Source organism: Neovison vison, chromosome 12 (assembly GCF_020171115.1).
Source record: "Neovison vison isolate M4711 chromosome 12, ASM_NN_V1, whole genome shotgun sequence".
NCBI classification, from domain to species: Eukaryota; Metazoa; Chordata; class Mammalia; order Carnivora; family Mustelidae; genus Neogale; species Neogale vison.
In genome coordinates, this window is record NC_058102.1 from 18,713,761 (window position 1) to 18,736,637 (window position 22,877).

At 39.8% G+C, this 22,877-nt stretch overlaps 1 protein-coding gene across 1 annotated transcript in view; it reads left to right on the forward strand.

The window, feature by feature from the left end:
• PAH (phenylalanine hydroxylase) overlaps positions 1-22,638 on the forward strand; it is a 74,565-nt gene extending 51,927 nt beyond the window's left edge. Inside the window, exons 6-13 of the mRNA XM_044226764.1 lie at positions 5,359-5,555; positions 8,130-8,265; positions 9,323-9,392; positions 12,874-12,930; positions 14,753-14,848; positions 15,296-15,429; positions 18,604-18,719; positions 19,874-22,638. Coding sequence (XP_044082699.1) covers positions 5,359-5,555; positions 8,130-8,265; positions 9,323-9,392; positions 12,874-12,930; positions 14,753-14,848; positions 15,296-15,429; positions 18,604-18,719; positions 19,874-19,917 — 850 coding nt within the window. The 3' untranslated portion in view covers positions 19,918-22,638. The remainder of the gene's footprint in view (positions 1-5,358; positions 5,556-8,129; positions 8,266-9,322; positions 9,393-12,873; positions 12,931-14,752; positions 14,849-15,295; positions 15,430-18,603; positions 18,720-19,873) is intronic.
• The last annotated feature ends 239 nt before the right edge of the window (positions 22,639-22,877 follow it).

The following is a 22,877-nucleotide window of genomic DNA, read 5'->3' on the forward strand; positions in this document are numbered from 1 at the left end:
AGCACACTCCTGGCTTACTTTTTCCTCGCCCAAGTTTGGAAAATACTAACATAGAGAGTCCTGTCTTTCGTGTGTGTGTGTGTGTGTGTGTGTGTGTATTTAAACCCTCCCTTTAATAACACATTTTTTTTTAAAAAATGCTGCTAGACAAAACAAAATTACCCACTGAGTAGGGGCCCAGCTCTCTCTCAGCTTTGTTGCTTCCTTATGCACTAATGTCTGAGGTAATTATAAAAGGCTTCAGCCCTGAATAAAACAGCCTCTGGTATTCTCCACATTAAATGGGGAAGAAGGAAAAAGAGAATCATTTACATTCAAGGAGGAGTTGGCTGCTTTACTGAAATAATGAATCATTTGAGGTTTCAGATGAGCCCTGCCTCAGTGTTCTACTTTTATCTGATCTGACCCAGCTGCATAGGGCAATTTTTGGATGAGTTTATTTTTTTCTGTCTGGGATTCTACCCTATTTTAGCCAAAGGAAAATGCAAATATCAAAGATGTCATTTGGGAAGAGAACTGTTCTTGCTATTTTGAGTCCTTCGGAACTATAGAAATGTTACCATGAGGAACTTAGTAACTAAGCCCTGAGCTCCATTCCTGAGTTAAGGATATGAAAAACGACAGGTTCAAGAAGAGGCTTAAAAGTTCACCAGAGCCCTAACGGAATGGTACTTGAACAGCTTTGATGAAATATGAGGCAGATAAAGAAGAAGATAGAGCTGTGTTTACTGAAGACAAAGTGACCTTCCTGATGGAAAGACCTCCAGAGAAGATAAGACAATTTCCTTCTCTGGATGATTCCCGGCAGTGTAAAGAACCAGAATTTTGTTGATTTTGGTTAAATCTAGGCCCTTCTGGGCCTTGGCTTGCTTGTGACAAGCAGGAATCACAGAACATGGCCAGCCCCTGTCCCTATCTTTGCTTTAGTATTGACAGGTGAACACCATCAATCAGGGACAGACACGAGCCCTTTTTCAGGTAATCAACAAAAATACATTATATTTATGATTTCCTTGCTATGTCTAGGGCTTTGCTACATGCTTTGCCTCCATGATTTCATGATTTCATCTAGTCTTAATAATAACTCCCTATTTTCCACATTGGCGTGCTCCATGCAGTTAAGTATCTTGCCACAATCATTTAACTCATAGGTGGCATCATCCAGTTTTGAATACGGGTTTCTTTAACTCCAGAGCATTCTCACCGTCTTCCCTGAGTGCTAGGATTCTCAGATCCAGGAGATCACAACTTGCCATATAATCCAGGAGCTCCTTAGGAAGTATATTCAGTTACTACTTGGCTGTTGGGACTTGAAGGAAGAAACTGATCCCCTAACCTCCTTTACATAAACATGTTAAACCTAATGAAGAAGCATGGAATTGATTGAATGCTTCACCATCCTGGATGTTTATCAAGTAAGTAGAATGGATTGCTGAAAACCGTCCATGGATGGCTGGCTCTGAGGAAAGTTAGAGATCTTCTAGTCAATTTCTCAATTTTTACAGATGAATCTCAGATGGTTAAGTTATGTGGCCAAGGTCATGTGGCTAGTAGGATTGAATATGTTCTCAAATTTAAAGCCTATTTCACAATACATTTTACCTACCCTTTTTCAAACTTTTGATGCTGTTTATCATTTCTTTCTTCTTTGAAATTGCCTCCTGGCTCAGTATTTGGCACAGTGGCTTCTCATTATTCAAGGATTACTTGCTTACATTTATTTGAGCAAGTATCAATATTTGTGGCACTTCTGTGATCATTCCCGGACATGAACAGAATGGGGAAAAATTTATGTTGCCTTGTTGAACAAGTTTCCAGGTCGAACAAGGTGACACCACCTTCTTATTTCAGCTCTTATACTGTAAACAACCATTGTTTTTGTGATCTATGTAGATTAGATCCACATTTGCCAAATTTTTATATTTTTCATTGGCAATTTTTCTGCGTAAAATGTCCCCTCCCGGAATGGAGGTGAAATACTTTGTGTGGTTCCTAAGTGCAAGAAGGCTGAGATGTGCCTTGTATAGAAAATACATGTTAAGTAAGCCTCTTTCAGGCACAAGTTATAGGGCTGTTGAGTTCAATGTTGATGACTCAACCATATGTATTAAATAAGATTTCTTTATATAAAAGTTCACACAAAGTAAGATTTGACTAAAATGTGACCAGAAGCTAATGGGACTCTAGTCATGGTTTCCTTTGGGATTAGTGGTTTAATGTTCAGAGTTCATGATGACTGTAAGTAACATAACTACCATATATATATATGGTAACCATAGTTACCATATATAACTACCATATATACCAAATGTATCAAATGCATTCTACTCTTTACCAGTTTCCCTCCTGACTTTTTGAGGCTCCTACTCAGTTCTCCATGGCCTGTTCATCCCACTCCTGAAGTTGTAATGTCTATCAGGACTCAACTTTGGCCCTCTTTCTTGGCGTCTGCCACCCTCTATGCCAATAGCCCCTACATTAAGATTTCTGGCACTTTCCCAATCATTATTCCACAAAGGGAATAAAGCACAGACTCATGCATCACTAGTCATAGAATCACAGGATATTGATCAGGTGATAAAATATGTCTACTAAGTTCCAGAGCCTACCCAAGAGCAAGATCAACAGAGCCCACGTCCTCTGGGGGACCAATGGGGATGACAACGACAATAGTAGCAATAAATGTGATAGTTTTGACCAAAGCCAAAACTCAGGTGTCTTGAGCCATATCATTAGAAGTTTAAATGTAGACTGAGTGAACTGGTCTGTCAGATGTAAAGTTTAGGCTGAGAATTAAAGATTTACAGCCAAAGAGAAAGGCAGAGGATACAGTTGTGTTTGGGGACACCAAATTATTTGTCTTTTAATAATTCCATGAGTGGGAGGAAGGACCTGGAGTAAAATAAGACACCAAGGAGAGGGAAGTCTATGCCAGGTCCTGGAGTATTTTGAATGCCATATTTGGTTGGCAGAATAATTCAGAAACATTGTCTTCTACTTAAAACTTTTTTTGAAGAAGTATTCTAATTGGCTTAACTATAAATATCCTTTTTGTTTCAAAACAAATTGACACTCTTCCTAAAAATATCTTAGTTTATTTTACTTAATGAGATCATGATTTGGTAAAAATAATTGACAATTTCTTCAAAGACCAAGGACCTTATAGAACCTCAGGTCTCATAAAGGAAATAGAAGATGGAATAAAATGTGTTGTGTTTAATTCCCAAGCAGACCATGGAAGTTAGTGTATATGTGTGTGTGAGAGACAGAAAAAAAATTTTTTGAAATATTTACTATATCCAGGTAACACTTCAGATACGATCTACTTGATTACCATTACAACATTATAAGATAGATTTGATTGTCTTTATACTGAATGTATATATGGCCCAGAAAGTAGCAATAACTCGCTCAGAGTCCCACACACTTCCTTCCCTCTCTCTGACTCTGGAGTCCTTTACTTTGGCCTTAGTCTCTGGCATTGGTTTCATATCTCTTAGAGGTAAGCCCAGTGCCACCAGGCTGAAACCCCAACTCAATCAGAGGTTCTAGCTCTTTTCAACAAAAGTCCACACAGGTTTTCTCACTGAGTCTCACTGGCTCTGATTAGGATATGGGCCCACCTCTCAGCCAGTCTCTAGGACCAGGGAAAGGAGACAGTCTAATTAGCCAGACCTGGTCACATGCCCAGGTGGCAGTGGTAGAGTTTCTTTCCACCTGAATCTCAGACTGGGAGGGGAGGAGTGTGCTTTACTGAAAGAATGGGGAAGGGATATTGAACCTCTAGATCAGCAAATACCAACCAGGGAGACATCTTACTACTCAGGATGTTGTTATCTCTTAAAAATATGTTACAAAATAGCAAATAGCTTTCTTTTCAAATAAGAATCAGTTATAATGCTATTCATCCATTATCCAGTGGTATTATTGGCCAGCACCATTATTAGGTACTTTATACACAGTATTTCACTTAATTTTCTTTTATACCCTCCAAATAGTCACTTATTATTAACCCATATAATAGTTGTGCTGACTAGGCTTAGAGAGGTTTATTAAATTTCCAGAGGCTATCCAGTTAGGAACTGGCAGAGCCAAGTAATGAACCCATCTCTGAGTTGATCAGAGCCATGATCAGAGCCTGCTTTTTCCTTCCATTAGCTCATGGCCCAGAATAATGGTGCATCCTCAGGCAGGAGCTTACCTGATGTTCTATTCACAATCCCTAGTGGTCATTATAGAGTCTTCTGAAGTTGTCCTATTTCCAATTCTTCACCAAAACTCTATCGTTTTTCCCTAATCTCTGTCCACCTTTCTGGGGAACATAGACTGTCTTTGCTTTAATGACTTTGGATGAGCTACAACTTTGAAAGGGCAGGAGAAACCTACTTTGGAGCCTGAAGATGATCCATAATCCCGAAGTAAATAGTGCTGCCTTGTCCCCAGACACTGTGTACCCTGTTAGGAAACAGGCCTGTGGTGCAAAGAACAGTCACTGGTTTTAAGGTCAGGCTTTGTTTTTTCATTTGTTTTTACTGTTAAGAACACAGCTCATTCTTAGAGAATTTTCAAAAAGATCGTTTGAACTAATGACTCTCAAACTAAACTATGTCCCCTGGAGCTTCTTAGAATAGATGCCTTGGCTTTCCCTCCCCAGAAGATTCAGGATCTATGGGGCAGGGTCCAACACGCATACTTTAACAAGCTCCCTATAGTTCTGATGTGTCATAATAGAAATGCTGCATAAGTGGATGTTATACCTAGCCTGCATTTAAATACCTTTATAGTTTCCTAAGGTCAGAAATATCAAATCCAGCAAGTGCATGTCCACAAAAAAGGGTCTCAAACTCATGGTCCACAAATTAGATATACTTTATTCCACAGATATAATTACACTAGTTGACACAGTACAAAACATGATATTGCTTTATTTGTACTTGGATGCCTTTGTTTAGAAAGAGGATGCCTTCTTCTGTTGTCTCGGCTCTCACCCTCTTATTGTCCATACTTGCTACTTTACCCATTTATGTTACCTGCTGGGTCCCTGCAGTTAAGTGAATTTCCACTCTGGGTAAATAATTGGAGAGATAGGGGAGCAGAAAGGCCAAGTGATTTCCAAAGTGAGAACAAACTTCGATGTGCAGGTGAGCTGAGAGCTTGTATCATTGCTTAACCAAACTGCATGAATGTTTCCTATATCATGAAATAGAGCTTTCCTCTTTCAAATAACTTGTGAAATCCCCTGTAGCCTGGGTGGCAGCAGCTCACAGACTCTGTATCTGTCTCTCTCTGCTAATGCTCCTTCTTCCTCTTTTTTACATTTGCTCTACTGGAGACAAATATTTCATGCCTGTATTCTAGTGGTCAGCCCATCCCTCAAGTGCAATACACGGAAGAAGAAAAGAAAACATGGGGGACGGTATTCAGGACCCTGAAGTCCTTGTATAAAACCCATGCTTGCTATGAACACAATCACATCTTCCCACTTCTGGAAAAGTACTGTGGCTTCCGTGAAGATAACATTCCGCAGCTGGAAGAGGTTTCTCAATTTTTGCAGAGTAAGTCCACTTTAGGGACAAAAGGGGAGGAGGGGGAGGGAAGGGATTTGGAAGAAAGTAAATCGAGGCCAGTGTGAGTGTGTTTGTGGTAATGCAAGCAGGTTAAGTCTTTTTTTTTTTCATTCTTTTTTTTTTCAATTTATTTATTTTCAGAAAAACAGTATTCATTATTTTTTCACCACACCCAGTGCTCCATGCAATCCGTGCCCTCTATAATACCCACCACCTGGTACCCCAACCTCCCACCCCCCCACCACTTCAAACCCCTCAGACTGTTTTTCAGAGTCCATAGTCTCTCATGGTTCACCTCCCCTTCCAATTTACCCAAATTCCCTACTCCTCTCTAATGCCCCTTGTCCTCCATGCTATTGGTTATGCTCCACAAATAAGTGAAACCATATGATAATTGACTCTCTCTGCTTGACTGATTTCACTCAGCATAATCTCTTCCAGTCCCGTCCATGTTGCTACAAAAGTTGGGTATTTGTCCTTTCTGATGGAGGCATAATATTCCAGCAGGTTAATTCTTGGAGAAACATTTCTCTGCTGTGTTCTGCCTCACCGTTAGCTTCTGCATTCATCCACTGTCATCCAAAACAAGGCATCCTGTATGGGTTTTGCCATATCCACGTCTCTGAAAAGCACTTTTTCCCATACTCAAAGCCCCAGGTGCCCAGACAGGGCTCCCTTGTAGCTCCTGCTGTTTTGTGAGATGGCTGCAATGTGCATTTGTGTAAGAAATGTGATCTTTGTGGCAATGACAAGAGCCCCTAACTCTAAGTCTGTACATCCAACTGGTATGGATCTTGCTTTGACCCTCTCTATTTGGGGTAACCTGCCTCAGTTTAGTCATCTGTCAAATGGGGACTGTCTCTTAAGGAAGTTATGGGAATGAAATAAGACATTGCAAGTGAAAACATCCAGCATGGTGCTACATATACAATAAGTGCTCAGTGAATTTAAGCTGAACTGGAATCTGAGTAATTCTGTGGGGAAATACATTATTGGGATGACTAGTCTCTACACACCATTTCCAAGTGAGATAAGTATTTTCTTTTCTGCCAGGAAGCATTAATTCAGCAAAACTGAAATAAGACCATCAACTAATACATATTGAACATCTAGTATGTGTCAGGTAGAACTAAAGAAAGTAGGAAGACAGACCACAGCTTTACAGAAATGAAGAGGCCTCTATGCCTCTGATCTATGTGGAGATGGTATGGTTGACTCTGAGGCAAGGGGCAGGGGATATTATGTAGCAGGAAGAAAAGTGGCAGTTGGAAAGATTGGGGATGGGCTGGATGACATTTCAGGTCTCTTCTATTTGGAAAGTCTCTACCTATCAGATGAAGAGGGGAATGAGAGGCCAAGCACAGTCAGTTTTAGCCAGGGAACATGTCCAGGGAACATGGCACAGGGGCAAGGAGGTCTTAAAGACATTCTCTGGCCAATTATCCATGTTTCCATGGCCAATAGTGAGATAATAAAATAGTAATAATAGCAGCTGGGGAGTTACAGAGAAGTAACTAAGGAATAGACTTTGAAGCCAGACTGACTGTAGCTGAGACCTTGGACAATATTTTTTAACTCTTTGTTCTCAGCTTTGCCATCTGTAAAGCGGAAATGATATGAACATCTACCTCATAGGGTTATTAGGAGAACTAGTTAGTGTTTATAAAGTGTCTAGAACATATGGTGTCTGACATATGGTGTGCAGTATCTAGTGTTAGCTACCATGGTCATCATCATTATCATCATCATCACCATTATCACCGTGATTCTTCTTCTTCTTCTAAGTTTGAAACAAACTGAGAGCCAGATATAAGAATCAGAGAGAGGATCAAAATATCAACTTTATTACTGATAAAACTACTTAGAGAATGTGGTATGGATGTACAAACAAAATGGATTTTCTAGTGTTTCACCTCTGAATTATGTAACCTTTTCAGAATATACACTGGTGAAGTGTATATTCTATTGCATGACCCAGGGCAGACCAGAATGTGCTCCTCTGTGGGCAGACAGTTATGAGAGAAAGGACCAAAGGGGTCAAATAGAGAATATCCATTTTCTCTTCCCAACTGTTCCAATCAGACAAGTCCTTGCTCTTTCTGGGGTGTAGTGTGTGAAGGTCAGTAAAGAAGCTTGAAGTGTTCCTTTCATACTCTTTCCTTCTGGAAGTAGAATGAAAATTCTATCCCTAGTCTAGAGACATGAGAAATAAGGAATAAATGTTTCATCCTAATAAACTATAAGGAAAGGTAAATTTTTTAAATGCTCCAGTGTGCTAGGCTCTGTGATAAGTACATTATATTTATTAGTTTATTTGATCCTTGGAATAACCCTAGGAAGTATCTATCCACATTTTGCAGAGGAGGACATGAGGCTCAGAGAAATGAAGTTACTTGACCCAAATTGCCCAACTATATAGATGCAGAGATGTGAACCCAAGTCTACTTGACATCAATATCCCTGCTGCTAGACAGTTGGGAGTATTGCTTTCCTACCTAAAGGTCTTCATGTGCCTCTGGCTCTGCCATAATAGGCTTTGAGTTTTCTTTCTCTGCTTTGCAGGTTGCACTGGATTCCGCCTCCGACCTGTGGCTGGCCTGCTTTCCTCCCGGGATTTCTTGGGTGGCCTGGCCTTCCGAGTCTTCCACTGCACTCAGTACATCAGACATGGGTCCAAACCCATGTATACACCTGAACCGTGAGTGTTCTGCTCCTGCTGCTAGTATCCAACCACAGTGAGTGCCATTTCTCACTGCTCCAGGATGAGGTTTGGGTTCATCAAGGGCTGATCTACAGATCATTTTCTGGATGGCTTGATGTTAGCACAAAGAGAGAGATCATCTCTCTTGGGTATTTTCTCTGTCCAATAGACCATACTGATTGGAGATTTGGGCATCTTGTGAACCACACATTCAGATCTCCCTGGGTCAGGGAATAAGAAGTCACAGTCAAGCTCCAAAGGGATTTTAAGAGTCAAAACTCTGATGTCCCCAATGAGAACAGGAACAAGTGGTAGCCAAAGTATCTCAATACCTCCAGAATATACCTCTAGAAGATTCTAATATTTTTATGTCTAGATGTGTCTTGTCTAAAGGTAGAGAATGGCTGACCACCATGTCCCTTATGTTGGCATTTAGCCATCTTCTTAATCAAATAGAACTTACTCAATTTATACAAAAAGTTAGCAGCCTGTCCACAAAGTTTATAACTACAAATCAGAAAAGACCTAATCCTCATGAACCTGACACATAATGTATTAAATAAATGTAAATTTTCTTCTCTGAATGACTGTTGCCCCCCTTTAGAATAAGAAAACAATAGCACTATTTTTAATTTAATTTTTCTTTCTTATGGGGAATAACTGAGCACATTTCATCTGCTCAGGATGCCCAGGATGTCAATACCAAGATGAAGATTTGGGATAGGAAGTGCTCATGACCCACAACATGCGCAGGTGTATAGGAGAAAGTCCAAAGGAATATTGGCTCTTCTGTTCTGCACCCTGCTGAGCATACACCTAAGACCCTCTGGCTGTTGTTCTCTGACTTGCCCCCTACTTTCTTTTCTTCCTCCTTTTCTTTTATACCTTGCCTCATCTGTTCCCAAGCTTTACATACCACTTATTGTTGGGAATGAGGTCTTAAACTATAATGGCTCATTTCCTTTCTACTTGTCCATTTCTCATGTAGAAAAACTGAGTCTCACTTGACTTATAACCCTCTTTACCTTCAAGCTCTGTGCTTTCTCTCTTTCAGTGACATCTGCCATGAACTGTTGGGACACGTACCCTTGTTTTCAGATCGCAGCTTTGCACAGTTTTCCCAGGTGAGGAATGGATGCTTTTGGTCTTTTAAGTATAAGATTGAGACCTAGATTGCTCAAGTGAATTGAGACTATGGAGGGGCCCTTGTGTCCTCTGCAAGAGTGGAAACCAGGTACCATTCTGTGATCCCACCAGAGATGGGCATATGGTCTCATGGAGATGGCTAAATACTCATTCCAGGGATCACAACATGGGGGTAGTGAGCCACTCATCCTCTGAATTATATATGTGCTGTTGAATTTGCTAATCTTACTAGGTTTAGTTTAAGATCATTTTCATCCAAGAAAGCCTGCCTGATCCCCACAGAGAAATAACCTTACCTTCTTCCAAGTTCTCCTGGCACTTTTCCCCTCCTCTTTAGGGCCTTGCCATTTCCAACCTTGTCAGGCAGTTGTTTTTGTATATGCTTTAATTAAATAAGATAATATTTGCTGAGGATCCAGTTCCAATAACCCAGCTCCTAGTTGGCAAGAACTGATGTCTCGCCATTATCATCAAAGCAACAGACTACGCCTTGATTCCTCTATCACAGTGGTGAGCTTTTTACATGAGAGAAAGAATCCTAGTAATTCCTTCAGAGCACTGAGAGGCTAAGCCATGTTTGGGTAGCTGGGATCATGGGAAAGTTGAATGATGCACCCATACATCCCACCCTGCCACCAACCAGCTGTGTGACCTATGTGTGTCAGTCTGCACAAATGAGAATCAATACAAAGTTTTGACTGCCAATAATCTTCCTCATAGGGAAGGATAAATATCAAATGGAATGAGTCATAAGCAAATACTGCACCAAGCATGAATTTCAGAGTAATGGGATTGTGTGTGAATTTTATATCTTTTCCCTCAGCTGGAAGAAATAAATAGTTTCACTGTTGATTGAAGAGGTTACTACTTAATATCTGAAACAAACAAACAAACAAAACCTTGCTTTTATGTGGGGTTTAGGGAACTGTGGTGTTTAGAGATTGTTGGACTTTTATGAGTTGAGTGGGGATTAGCTGAATTTAACTTGTAAGTATCACCATTTGACTGAGGCTATTGTTGCTTGGCTAATATTCAGAAGCATGGTTCCTGCTGTCAGGATGTCACTTATTGCTTGGAACAACTTTAAAACTGGGGTTTCTTCCTCTGGCCAAAGACTAATCAGTGATTTCTTTAGAGAATAGGAACTTCTTATTCTCACTACCAGAAGCTATTCTGCTCAGTAAGAGGTTAAGTGACAATCCTCCTTAAGCCATTTCCATTTGGGGGAGTTCCCCAAAGGGGCGGACAATTACGTGAGTCAACAGATAGATGCTACTGGGCCATAAGTGTCACATGGCTCCAACTTATACCTGGGCAGTCCCAAGGGAGGTGTAATTTTGAAAGTTCACTGAGCAAATTCTTTTTGATCTAAAAGGAGGATTAGCTTCCCACTAGAGTGCAAGAAGGGATGGGGATTAAGCATAGGGAAATCTTGGGACCCTTTTTTAAGGCAAGCTTTGGGCTCACAAAGAATGGTGACCATGAGAACAGAGACTATTTCAGTGGCTTCTGTTAGACTGTGGCATGTCTGGACAGGAAGGATGGACAGAGATGGGGAGAGGGACAAGAAAGGAGAGCCAAGCTGTCTAAATTTAGTTCACTCTACCTCAGCATTTTCTCAGCATGAAGTATGGGCCAGGCTCTGAGTTTGGCCCAGAGATGAAGACCATGTGGCCTCTTGCTCTAAAGTAAGCCCAATCCTTAGTCCTTCTATGTATACCTCAATTCTTTTGGTTATCTCACCCAAACTCCCTGTGTTAAATATCATCTCTGTCCTGATGACAAGCACATTTGTATCTTCAGCCCTGACCTTCAATCCCCAAACTCAGACTTATGTATCCGAGAACCTATTCAATTTCTCCGCTTGCGTGTCTATTAGACATCTATATTCATCCTCTCCAAAACTGAATTCCTGATCTTCTTGTCCAAACCTTCTCCAACCACAGCCTTCCCTGTGTTAGTTCATGATAACTCTATCCTTTCAGTTGCTCAAACCAAAAGCACTTAGGGGACATTATTAGCTTCTTTCTCTCTCAAATACCCATAACCAATCTTTCTGAAAGTTGTATGTATTTTGCCTCAAAATATGTGTAAAATCTGACCATTGTCCATCATTTCCACTGCTGTCAAGCTGGTCTCAGCCATAATTGTTTCTCACCCTGGGGACTGTGGTAGCTTCTTAAATCTCTACTCAATCCCCTACAATCTGTTCTCACACAGCTGCCAGAATAAATCTTGGATGACGTAAATCAGATCTTGCTGCTTTTTTGCTCAAAACCTTGCAGTGACTACCATTTCACTGAAAAGAAAATCCTAAACCCTAAAATGCCAAAAAATTTTTATATGACTGAGCCCCACATCCCTCTTTGATACCACCTGCCTCTCTCCCCACCCTTGGCTAGAATCAGTATGGCTAGAACTGGTCCCTCCCTGTTAATTGAACCTACTGACATTTCTCCTCCTTAGAGAGCATTTTCATGGGCTATACATGTGATCTATACAATGCTTTTCCCTCACATGTCAGCAGAGCCAATAAGCTCACTTCCGTCAAGTCTTTGTTCAAATATCACCTTCTCAATGATGTTTGCTCTGAAACTGTTTTTAAAATTACAGCCTCTTCCTGTTCTCCTGGCACTTCCACTCACCCTTGTCCCTTTCTTCTTTTGTTTCTTCTTTTCAAATAACATATTCCTTCTAATATACCTATGTATATGCTTATTATTTATTGTCTGCCTTTAATGTAAACACCATGAGGTCTAGGATTTCTTTTGATTCTGTACACTGCCAACTACATAGAAGACATTCAGTAAACATTTTGGAATGAATAAATGCATATAGTAGGGAAAGCAAATATATTTATTTGTGTATATATACTCTGTCTGATACAAAGCAAGCTGGAGCAAATGTTATAAAAGAGACAAAGACAAAGAGACCACTAAGGGAATCCTGTAATTAGAGCTGGAATGAGAAGCAGTCCATAGCATTTCAGACTCTCTTGCTAGTATTTACCTGGGTGGGTGTCAAGCATTTCTCTGTAATTGTTCCGTGGTGTCTTGAGGATACTTGCTTAAGACACTCATCTTATATTCCATGAATGTTCTGCTTGAGCTGTGGGAGAATAACCACTGAGTTGGAAGCAAGGAATGAAGCTTTATACATAAACTACTGTGTGACCTTAAGTAGGTCACCTCCCTTCTCTGTGCCTCATTTTTCTCATTTGTAAAGTAAATATAAAGGACCAAGTGACGAAGTAAGGTTTCCTGCTCTAGATCTATGATTCTATGATGTGTGGCTAGACAAGACTTAATAGAATAATCAGGGTCTATCTGGGCTCTTCTGAAGGCTTCTGGTCATCCATCACCTTCCTGTGCTATATAGTGCAAGGTGGGAGCTGAGGGTGAAGTTTTAAGTTATGCAGACCCCAGCCATGCCAGTGACTCTGTTTCTCTACAATTACAGGAAATTGGCCTTGCCTCTCTGGGTGCCCCTGATGAATACATTGAGAAACTCGCCACAGTAAGTTCCTTCTGCCTCTGATGGATAGTGAGAGTATTATAGGCTAAAACCCTCGGGTCTTCAAAGCTTCAATCCCTCCCTGAAAGCCAGGTCATTTGGGGGGAAATATCAGAATGTGCTGACTTACATTCACACAAGTAAAATTTCACATTTTGATTTTTCCTTAATGGTCTGATTTTGAAATCAGCTGCATGCAAATGTTTACATGTAATTTTAAACAAAGTATCTTAAACACGAATGGGCTATAATGATAGCTCTTGAGAATCTTTGGGCATGAAGTGTGCATGTGGAAGGGGAATAGCCTGGATTCATGGCTTTGAAGAGGAAATATTTACACCCCTCTTTTGCCCTGGAGCCAGCATTTGGATCTTTCCTTTACTGGACACAGGTGGAAATGAGGTGGGCTTTCCTTGTCTTATCAAACACTTCCCTCTCTCCAGTGAGTGTGATGACAGTCATGGATTGAAGCGTGGAATCAGCAACTCTGCACAGCAGGAGGTTTTCTTCCTACAGACTCCTTTCCAATGAGTTTATCCCTCCCCAACATCTGAGTCACATTTCTTACAATTTGATGTATATCCGTTTAGAAGTTTATGAATTCAGTTTATCCGAAGGGTAAAAATTTCCAGAAGTTTCTTTCTCACTGAGCAGCTGCTCTGAGCCCCTGGGCAAGTGGCTTTTCCTTCCTCATCTCTAAAAATGGTTACATTAGTTTATACTCTGCCCACCTAAAAAGTATATCATAATGGTCTGCACCTAAAAAGTATATCATAATGGTCTGAAGAGTTACACGTGTGTGAACATGGATTTTTAAATGTCAGATGCTATATAGATGCAAGAAGCAGCTTCTCATTTGTAGGAAGAAAACAAACTCAGAACTCAGAGCATTATGTTACCTGTTATGACAATGATAAGAGTACTTATCGCCAACATAAATTCTCAAAAAACAAAAACAAAAACCTTACTATTGAATATACTGGGGTGGGAATAGCTCTAGACTCTTGCTCTGACTTTGATTTGCTGTGTAACTAGATGTATATTGCTTGACCTCCCTGGGCTGAAAACACCTCATCTGTATGAGGAGGTCTATGTAGGACTAAGGTCTATGGAGGACTAAGCTTACAAACTTCACATTCTGTCGTGCAATAAACAGACTTAACTAGTAATCCATCCCTAATTCTCCAAGACCGTGACTGTCTGCAGCAGATAACTGGACCCAAGGTTTCTCTTGGCCCTGGTCAGTAAAGTTATGCCAAAATTCCAGGATCACCTTCCCTAGGCCAGGCATCTAGGACATGTTGGACTGGGAGCTGTTTAAAGAAAGGACTTGGTTATTTGAGGAGGATAAGTGCATTTGTTGGCAGTACATCAGAACCCGCCCAGGTTTTAGCATGGATGGCAGGATGCCGTCAATGATTTTATCACTACCCAATCTCCTACCTCCCATGACTGAGCTTGATGGGATTGCATGGTAAGTCTGGCCAACTAAATGGAACATCTCATTCTAGTTAACGCCACAGAGAACAAAGCAAAAGGGGTTGAGGAGTTTCTGTCATTTAGAGTTACCTGTTAGTGGTATTTTCCTGGGCTTCCTCAGCACTCCCTCTCTGCTTCCTATCATTTCTTACACTCAGCCAACTCTTGATTCAAGCAGTGACTGGATAGAGTGAGACATAGAACACAGAGAAGTGACCCCAAGTCATGGTGATTCAGAGAAGAGACCTGGACAAACTCCCACCTGGACAGTCCTGTCCTTAGCCCTGGGGCATCTGCTGCCTTTCGCTTCCTTGGGGTGTGCTCTCAACTTCACATTCCATTCCAGATTTACTGGTTTACTGTGGAGTTTGGCCTCTGCAAACAAGGAGACTCCATAAAGGCATATGGTGCTGGGCTTCTGTCATCTTTTGGTGAATTACAGGTATGACCCTATTAATATCCATTTTGAGATTCAACCTAGGGGTTAATCCCCAAATAATTGGGACCTTAGCAGCTATGATTTGTTCATGACTTTGGGTGTTAGATATAGAAGTTGAACTGCAAGTACACAGGTCTACTAAACAGAAGAGCCTCCAGATCCCAGGGCTGACCTGTGCATACAGATGTTTGTAAATGCTTGTAGTTGGTTCTTACATCCTCTTTTGATCATGGCTAGAGAGAATTACTCTTTTCTATCTGGACTGTAGGTTTTAAGGTGGGCTATGAGGGTAGGATCTAGTGTATGTGAAATAATTTAGTTAAATGCATTTGGTGAGGGGTGTGGAAGGAGTCAGGATGCGATAGGAGAAGGTACACAAATAGCCAACGGAGGCAACAGGAACAACTGACCCAGACTTACCTGTGAAAACTTTCCCCTTTCTACCTGCAGTACTGCTTGTCTGGCAAGCCCAAACTCCTCCCCCTGGAGTTGGAGAAGACAGCCACCCAGGAGTACACTGTCACAGAGTTCCAGCCCCTCTATTATGTGGCTGAGAGTTTTAATGATGCAAAGGAGAAAGTGAGGTGAGGTGGTGACCAAGGTGGGTCAGAAGAACTTGGGGTCTCCTGATTTTGTCTGGTGCCATTGATCTGTGGGTGGTTGTCCAGGAGAGTGGACTCCAATGCTTATAGTAAGAGTGTGCAGCAGTCAGCTCCTCCCCACCCGTGTTCCTTTTCACTTTCTATTTGGGAGGGGTTCCTTAGTGGGACACCATTTCACAGATTATTATCTGGACATGTTGGCCTATGCAGACAATTCTGCCACTGGATCCTTGTTTTAATGCAGCCACTCAGTCCAGGCACTGAACTCCCCTATATACAGAGTAGCCAAGAAGGCCCCCAACAAATCACTCCTAGGATTCTTCTAACCTGGGGGAGTCACTTTATTGTTCCAATACCTGCATAATTCACCCCCTCAACTCCTTCAAATCTTCACTCTCATTTAACCTTCTCAGTGTGTCTTTCTCTAACTGACTTATTTATAATCCCTACCCATCCCCATCCCCACACTCCTTGCCCTCTTCTGCAGTATATTTTTCCCCTTAGCACCTGCTAATGTTAGATATATTACATGGTTTAAGATTCATTTGGGTAGGAATTATTGTCCTTTCTGTTTTCATGTTCTTTCCTTAGTCTTTGGAACAGTGCCTGATACATAATGATCATGCAATAAGTTAATAGGCAAACACATCAATCGCAGAGGCAGTCTAGCAAAAGGCTGATAAAGATGGAAAGCTAGCAAGGCTCAGATTCTCAGCCCTCTCAGCTGACAGCCCTATCTATAATCTGCTCGAGTGACTCTCCTCCCAGCAAGAGACAGGCCAGGCAGAGGTTCTACCTAGACATGACTATCCTGATAGCCGGTGTTTCTTTTGTTTTATATCTTATCCATGAGGGATGATAGACATAGATATACAGGTTTCTGGGATCCCATAAAGCTAAGTATGCCAGCTTCCCCTGCATTGGGCTTAGGTGATGGAAGGTAAAATTTTTGTTCATAAGTCCACATGGTTTGGCCCAAGATGTCTCCTTTCCTCCTATCTCTCCAGGGCCTTCAAATTATTTCAGTTATTCGTTTCTAATTATTTCCTAAATCTCCATCCCCTGCTGGGAGCATAGCCTACCTCTAGCCCCTAAGGGTTCCTTTCTGCCATTTCTGAGACCCTTTTGGGGTTATGTGTTTGAGTGGTTTTGTGATTACCCCACCTGGGTAATAATAATAATAATAAGAAGAAGAAGAAGAATCAGCAGCAGCAGCAAGTTAAATACCTAACACCTACTATGTACTAAACACTGTTCCAAGTGTTTTTCATGTATTGATTCATTTACTCTTCAGATAAGACTATGAAGTTTGCAGGTGGGGTTCAGAAGCATAGACGGGGTAAGAGACTCACCCAGGGTTATAAAGCTGGTAAGGGGCTGACCCATGGTTTGGACCCAGGAAGTGGGGCTCAGAGACAATACTCATAACCTCTCTGCCAAACCAGGGTCACATTTAAGTGGGGCCTCCTGGTGATGACTTTCTAACTCAGGAAGTGATCAGTCCCAGACCAACAGAGAAGAGCTTGCTAGAACCTAGATTTCTTGGGCCTTAGAAATCCCACCCACTCTGTCAGTGCCCACAGCCCAGAGGAGACTCACAAAAATCCTATCCTGCTGAGTGGTTAACTCACAGAGTTGAAGGGAATGCCAAAAAACAGGGCTCAGAAAAGGAGGGTATTCTCTCAAAGTCTCCCAGCTAAGAGAAACCACTTTTAACCATTTTCAGTTTCAAAATTCAAGTTCTAGATAGAAAGAAACACGCTGAGTGTGATCATGTGCCCCCTCCCTGTCTGGAGGAGAGGTGGGCCCTGAGACTGACTGCCTAGGTGAAGCACTTCTAACGGCATAGAGGCAGATTTTCCAAAGTAAAGATGAGGCAAACTGTGGGAATAAGAGGGAAGAGGCTCAGAGCGGGCCAAATCACAGACATGCATTACAAGCTTCATGTCACCCGTGGGGTTGAGAAAGCTCTTTTCAGAGACGCAGCGGTAAAGAGACATACTTAACCATTTGTTCTTCTGGAGTCCCAGTCACTAATGAAAGAACAGCTAACACTCGTGTAGGATTTACTCTATACTGTAAGAGCACTTGCCATGACCCTCTCAGGTAGTACTGTTCTTGTTCCACATTTATAGAAGAATGAGGACACCAAGGTGCAGCCCATAAGGGCTGTCACTGGCAGAAGCAAGGTTTGAGCCGAGTGTCTGGTTCTAGAACTTGGGTTTCCAGCCACTATGATCCACCACTCTTGGCAAACATGGAGAGAGCCCACTAGTTTCCCTTACAGTTGTCTTCTCAGTATGGCAGCTTTGACTCTTACTGGAAGCCAAATTAGAAATAGCATTTCTGATGCCATTGCATTTTATAGGATATTTGGGGGTATCTTATTAGTTGTATTGCTTGATGTCCCTCATAAGGACCTCCTGGTACATTCCTCCAAGACCCAGATGTAATGAATGCATCAAGAAAGCAAATAAGTGAAGAGCACAGGCCAGAGTCGGACTACCTGGGTCCATTTTCAGTTGCACAATTTATTGCTAGTATGACTTGGTAGTCATTGAATCTCCTCAAGCTTCAGTTTTCTCATCAGTAAAATAAGAATAGTAATAGTACCTTCTTCTACGATTTGTATGAAGATTAAATTAGGGATGATAGTCGTAAAGAGAATAGCACAATTAGGACTTCACAGAGTTCTTGGTACATAAATGGCACTCAATTCATGTTAAATTTCATTTATAGTGTTTTCTTCCATTCTTGAGAGCTATGTTTCCCTCCTTGCATTGATTTCCAAACATCTCAGAGCTTATTTCTTTCTATAGCATTCTTTGTTTAGATTTACTTGCTTTTGGGGGTTTTATTTAATGGTAAGAATTTTGGCTTTAATGTCTTCTGTGCTTTTATTTTGATATCTCTTTTTTTGGAGGTAGGTAACTAAATAAATAAGTGCCAAAGTGTGTTTGTATATACACCTAGACACATACACAGCACACAAAGTCTACCCAAGAGGATCTCACTAAAATTCCATTTCTCTTTTCAGCCTGGTTTCTAAAACCCTTGTTCTAGTGAGATTGAAGTGAAATTCCCCTGAGAAATCTTTTTTAGAATTATTTCCCCCTGAATTATGCCCTTTACTAAGCTCTGTGGATTTGGTTTCAGGAACTTTGCTGCTACAATCCCACGGCCATTCTCAGTTCGTTATGACCCATACACTCAAAGGATTGAGGTCTTGGACAATACGCAGCAGCTTAAGATTTTGGCCGACTCCATCAACAGTAAGTAACTCACACCCCAGGAGGCCACTCTCTTTACCAGAAATAGAGAGTTAGATTTTTCTTACCCTCACCATAGGAACAATAGGAAATTTATCAAATATTGAATTAAGGAGAAAAGCATCTCCAGGTAAGCCATTTGTTTGTCAAGGGAGAAAAACTTGGCAAAAAGGTCAGAATTGCTTTGAGGGTCTTTTCTTCTTTGACTTTCCTAGATTCCATGCTACTCCCAGCACCACACCAGCTCTCCACTCTGTCTCCTCACTGTCCTGTTCCTCTTTCTCCTTTGCCTCTATACTTTCTCGCCTCTAAGTGCACAATGGATATTGCTGTGCCTGGAATTTCAGCCCCTATAAGACAGGTTCTAGCTACTTTATTGGCCATCTAGTGGCTCATCCATGGGACTACCACTCTTCCAGGATATTATAATAGTTACTCATAAAAAAAGCAGAGTGTTACATTGCTTCTCACTGGATTCCCTTTCCAGTGCTTCAAACTCCCCTCTAGGAACTTGAAGTTGAAGTATCTCTCTAATACTCCACTGAAATTGCTTGTCCATCTCCAGGGCTCCTTCCACTTCTTTGAAGTATATTTGTTCCTGTGGACCCTTGGTCTATGAATGAATGGGAGTGGCTCCATTGTAGTCCAATGGTCTAGCAATCTAGGCTGATTTATCTGCTTAGACCATGCATTCTCAAACCTAGTGTACATCAGAATCATTTGGAGAGCTAATTAAAAATTAACAATCCTGACTCATAGTCCCAGACTAAATTTACTAAAATTGTGATAAGTCTTGGGAGTTTGTATTTGTAATAAGGCTTTATGTGATTCTGACACAGGGGGTTCTTGTGAACTACACTTTTAGGTTTCATAGCTTAAGTCCTTACAAATATCTATAGATGGTCCTCTAAAAAAAAAAGAGAGAAAATTGTTAACTCCTTCCATGGAAAAAGGAAGGTAATTACATTAAAACTTGTAAGTCCCTATGCTATAACTGCCCAAATCATATCACCATAACTAATCTGTAAGCTCCTTAAAGGTTGGGATCGTACCCAGCATATCTATACATCCCATTGATCCCTTAATGTGTTACACATTGTAGAAACTTAAAGTGTGTTTTCTCATGATATGAGTGGCCCATTTTTTTTTCTTTGTAGGTGAAGTTGGAATCCTTTGTAGTGCCCTCCAGAAAATAAAGTGAAACCATGGACAAAACCTGTCAACTGAGAATCTGTTGATAGAAATTTCATTTCATCTGAAAAAGTTTGAAAAGTAAACCTTAATTTGAATTGACAGCCTTAAATCTTTTTTGGAACAAGATGTTTTTTGATTTTTGAACAAATAAATCAAAATAACTTGAAATGACAGCGTATTAATGCATATCCAAAAGCATAATCTTCTGGGGTCATCTTTGATTTATAGATGATAATCCCATACTCTCAATTCAGTTAAAGTCAATAATCTGTCACCTTTCATCAACATTAATTAAAATTGGGAACTGATTTACTCAAGCTTCATATACGCTTTTGTTATTGGCCATAGAAAATTCCTAAAGGAATACATATCACTCAATATAAAACACAAGCCTCTTATTAGAATTGAATTTGTTGATTTAATATAAATTTAACCTACAAAAGTCATTTTCTGTTTCAGTAAACTATAATTCTAAGTATTGTTGTGTTTTACCCATGTAATTTCCTTTAATTCAAGAGCTCATTAAAATAGTTATAAAGATTGAAGTTCATAATATAATATTGAAGCACCTCTGTGTATTTTATTGTAATCATAAATACTGCCATGGAAGGTAATATAAGTCCTCACCTGACTCCTACAACTTTCAATATCATCTTCCAATTAATTGTCACTTTTTTGTAGATATTTTGTAGATACATGAGATGCAACTGATGTTAACTGAAGGTTTGGCTGGTAGATATTCAATAAATACTCAGTGAAAGAATAATGGAATATATTATTAAATAGCAAATCCTCAACAAAAGTGAGAATTTTAGTTATGTTTAAAAAAGTCTAGGGGTTAGAAAATTTTACAGTTTCAAATATTCCTCTCCATTGTCTTAGAAACACATTAACTGGATAATCTTGTGGCATGAAAAAAATGATCAGTCTCAGATTTCCAACGCATCACAGAGTTCACTGTGATAATCTAAGTTATGTCTGATAGTCAACAGACTTTGATTTCTGTTGGCTGTACATTTTATACAAATGCATGACTATCTGAGAAACAGTAGGAAAAAATACAGCATCTTTAAAGCTATGCTTTGAAATTTTCACACCACCTTATCATTTTACTTTGGAAGTAGTTAGATCTCAGAGGACTTGCATAGTATGTGTTCATGGGTGATTCTCAGACCAGCTGTATCATCATCAACAATAAATCCTGGGCATATCCCAACTCTATCCAGCCAGAATATCTGGAGATGGACCACAGAGACCTGAATCTTTCAGTACCTCAGGTGTTTTGTTTTATTTTGCTTTTGCTTTTGCTTTTGCTTGTTTTTGTTTTTTAATGCCCAGCGAGTCTATTGGTACATTAAGTTTGAGAGAACTTTACTTCTGGTGGCCAGTGTTGCCAATTGCCAATTATGTCACTTTGGGATAATTTTACTTTGGATCTCAGTTTTACTTGAACCGTAATTTACTTTGGATCTCAGTTTTACTTGAACCGTAAAGGAGTTTAACTGGATGAATCAAGGTTTCTTCTAGCCTTGAAATACAATTCAAATGCTGACATGTGTCTTTAAACCGATGTCCCCGACCCACTAACAATGTGTAATAATACTAGCTCAACTATGCTACCTGGGTGGAAAGATCAATTCGGTCTGATTGTGTCTGGGATCTCATTGCTTTGAATTTGGGTTTTCATATCTGTATTTATTTCCTCATGCCTCTGTAGAACCTACTGACAAATGCTGATTCTAAAAGTGGAAGTGTTCTTTTATCTGTTTCTTGAGACCCCAAACACTTTGCAAAGGGACTATTTTGATAAATATTTCTTTACTTTATATTAAGTTCTTGATTTTGGAACTAAAATATTTTATAGTATTTTAGACTAGATATTTTATTTTGTAGTGCTTCTTAGTCTTACTGAAAATAATTTAATGTGTTGAAATTAAAACTTAGGTTTGGGTTGCAATTTTGCAGAAAAAAATTATACACTGACTGGAAGATAACCTTTGATTTTTTAAGTAATGTGTTACTCAGTACTTAGCTCTTTTTATCTGGACATAAAAACCCAACCTAAAGCAATGGATTCAACATATTTTCCTGTGTTAGTATTATTATCTGTTTCATATTCAGTAAATGAGCTGGTTTTTTTTTTTTAGAAAAAATAGTAGTTCTTTACTGATAACTAGCCAATTGCATCTAAAAAAGAGAAATACATATAAACATTATACATTTTTAGTATTAGTGTTCAATAAGTTTCTAAATAACATAAACTTTCTCAATAAGTTTCTAAATTTAAATTTTAATTCTAGGTTCCTAAATTATATAGCTTAACTGCTTATCAAAGAATTTAACACTAAAATGTCAACTTCATAAAGCATGAAACTTGCCTGTCTTCACCTCTAAAAGCCTTAACATATAGTGCACAGTAGGTGTTTAATAATCTTTAAAAAATTTCTGAGTGAGGCGAATCATAGGGCATGTAGTGAAGATTGTCTCTCACAAATAAGCTATTTGAAAGAAAAAGTTGAGAAACAACTAAATTTGCAATTTTCCCATTTAAATGTGGTAGAACATTTTGCATCTTAATGTAATTTATGATTAAAAAAAGATATTGTTGCCTTCAGAATAGATCATGGCTAGGTAACTTGTGTTTATACTGCTTGAACAATAACTGACATATGAAAGTGCTTAATAAATGTTTGCTAATTAATAAAGGAACAAAATTGCATCAATAAAATGTTTCAGTTATCCATGGTGGGGCTGAAATGATCATAAAGCAATGAGTGATTTGCCTAATGATTGCAAAAAATTATAGAGGAGACAAAATAGGAAAGACTATGAAAATGGACTCTGTAAAGGAAAGAGGAAAAAAAATGATCAGAATTTCTTTCCAGTGGAGTGTGTACCCACCCTACCCCCACCATACACACAAGATCCCTGTCTTTTTTTTTTTTAAGATTTTATTTATCTATTTGA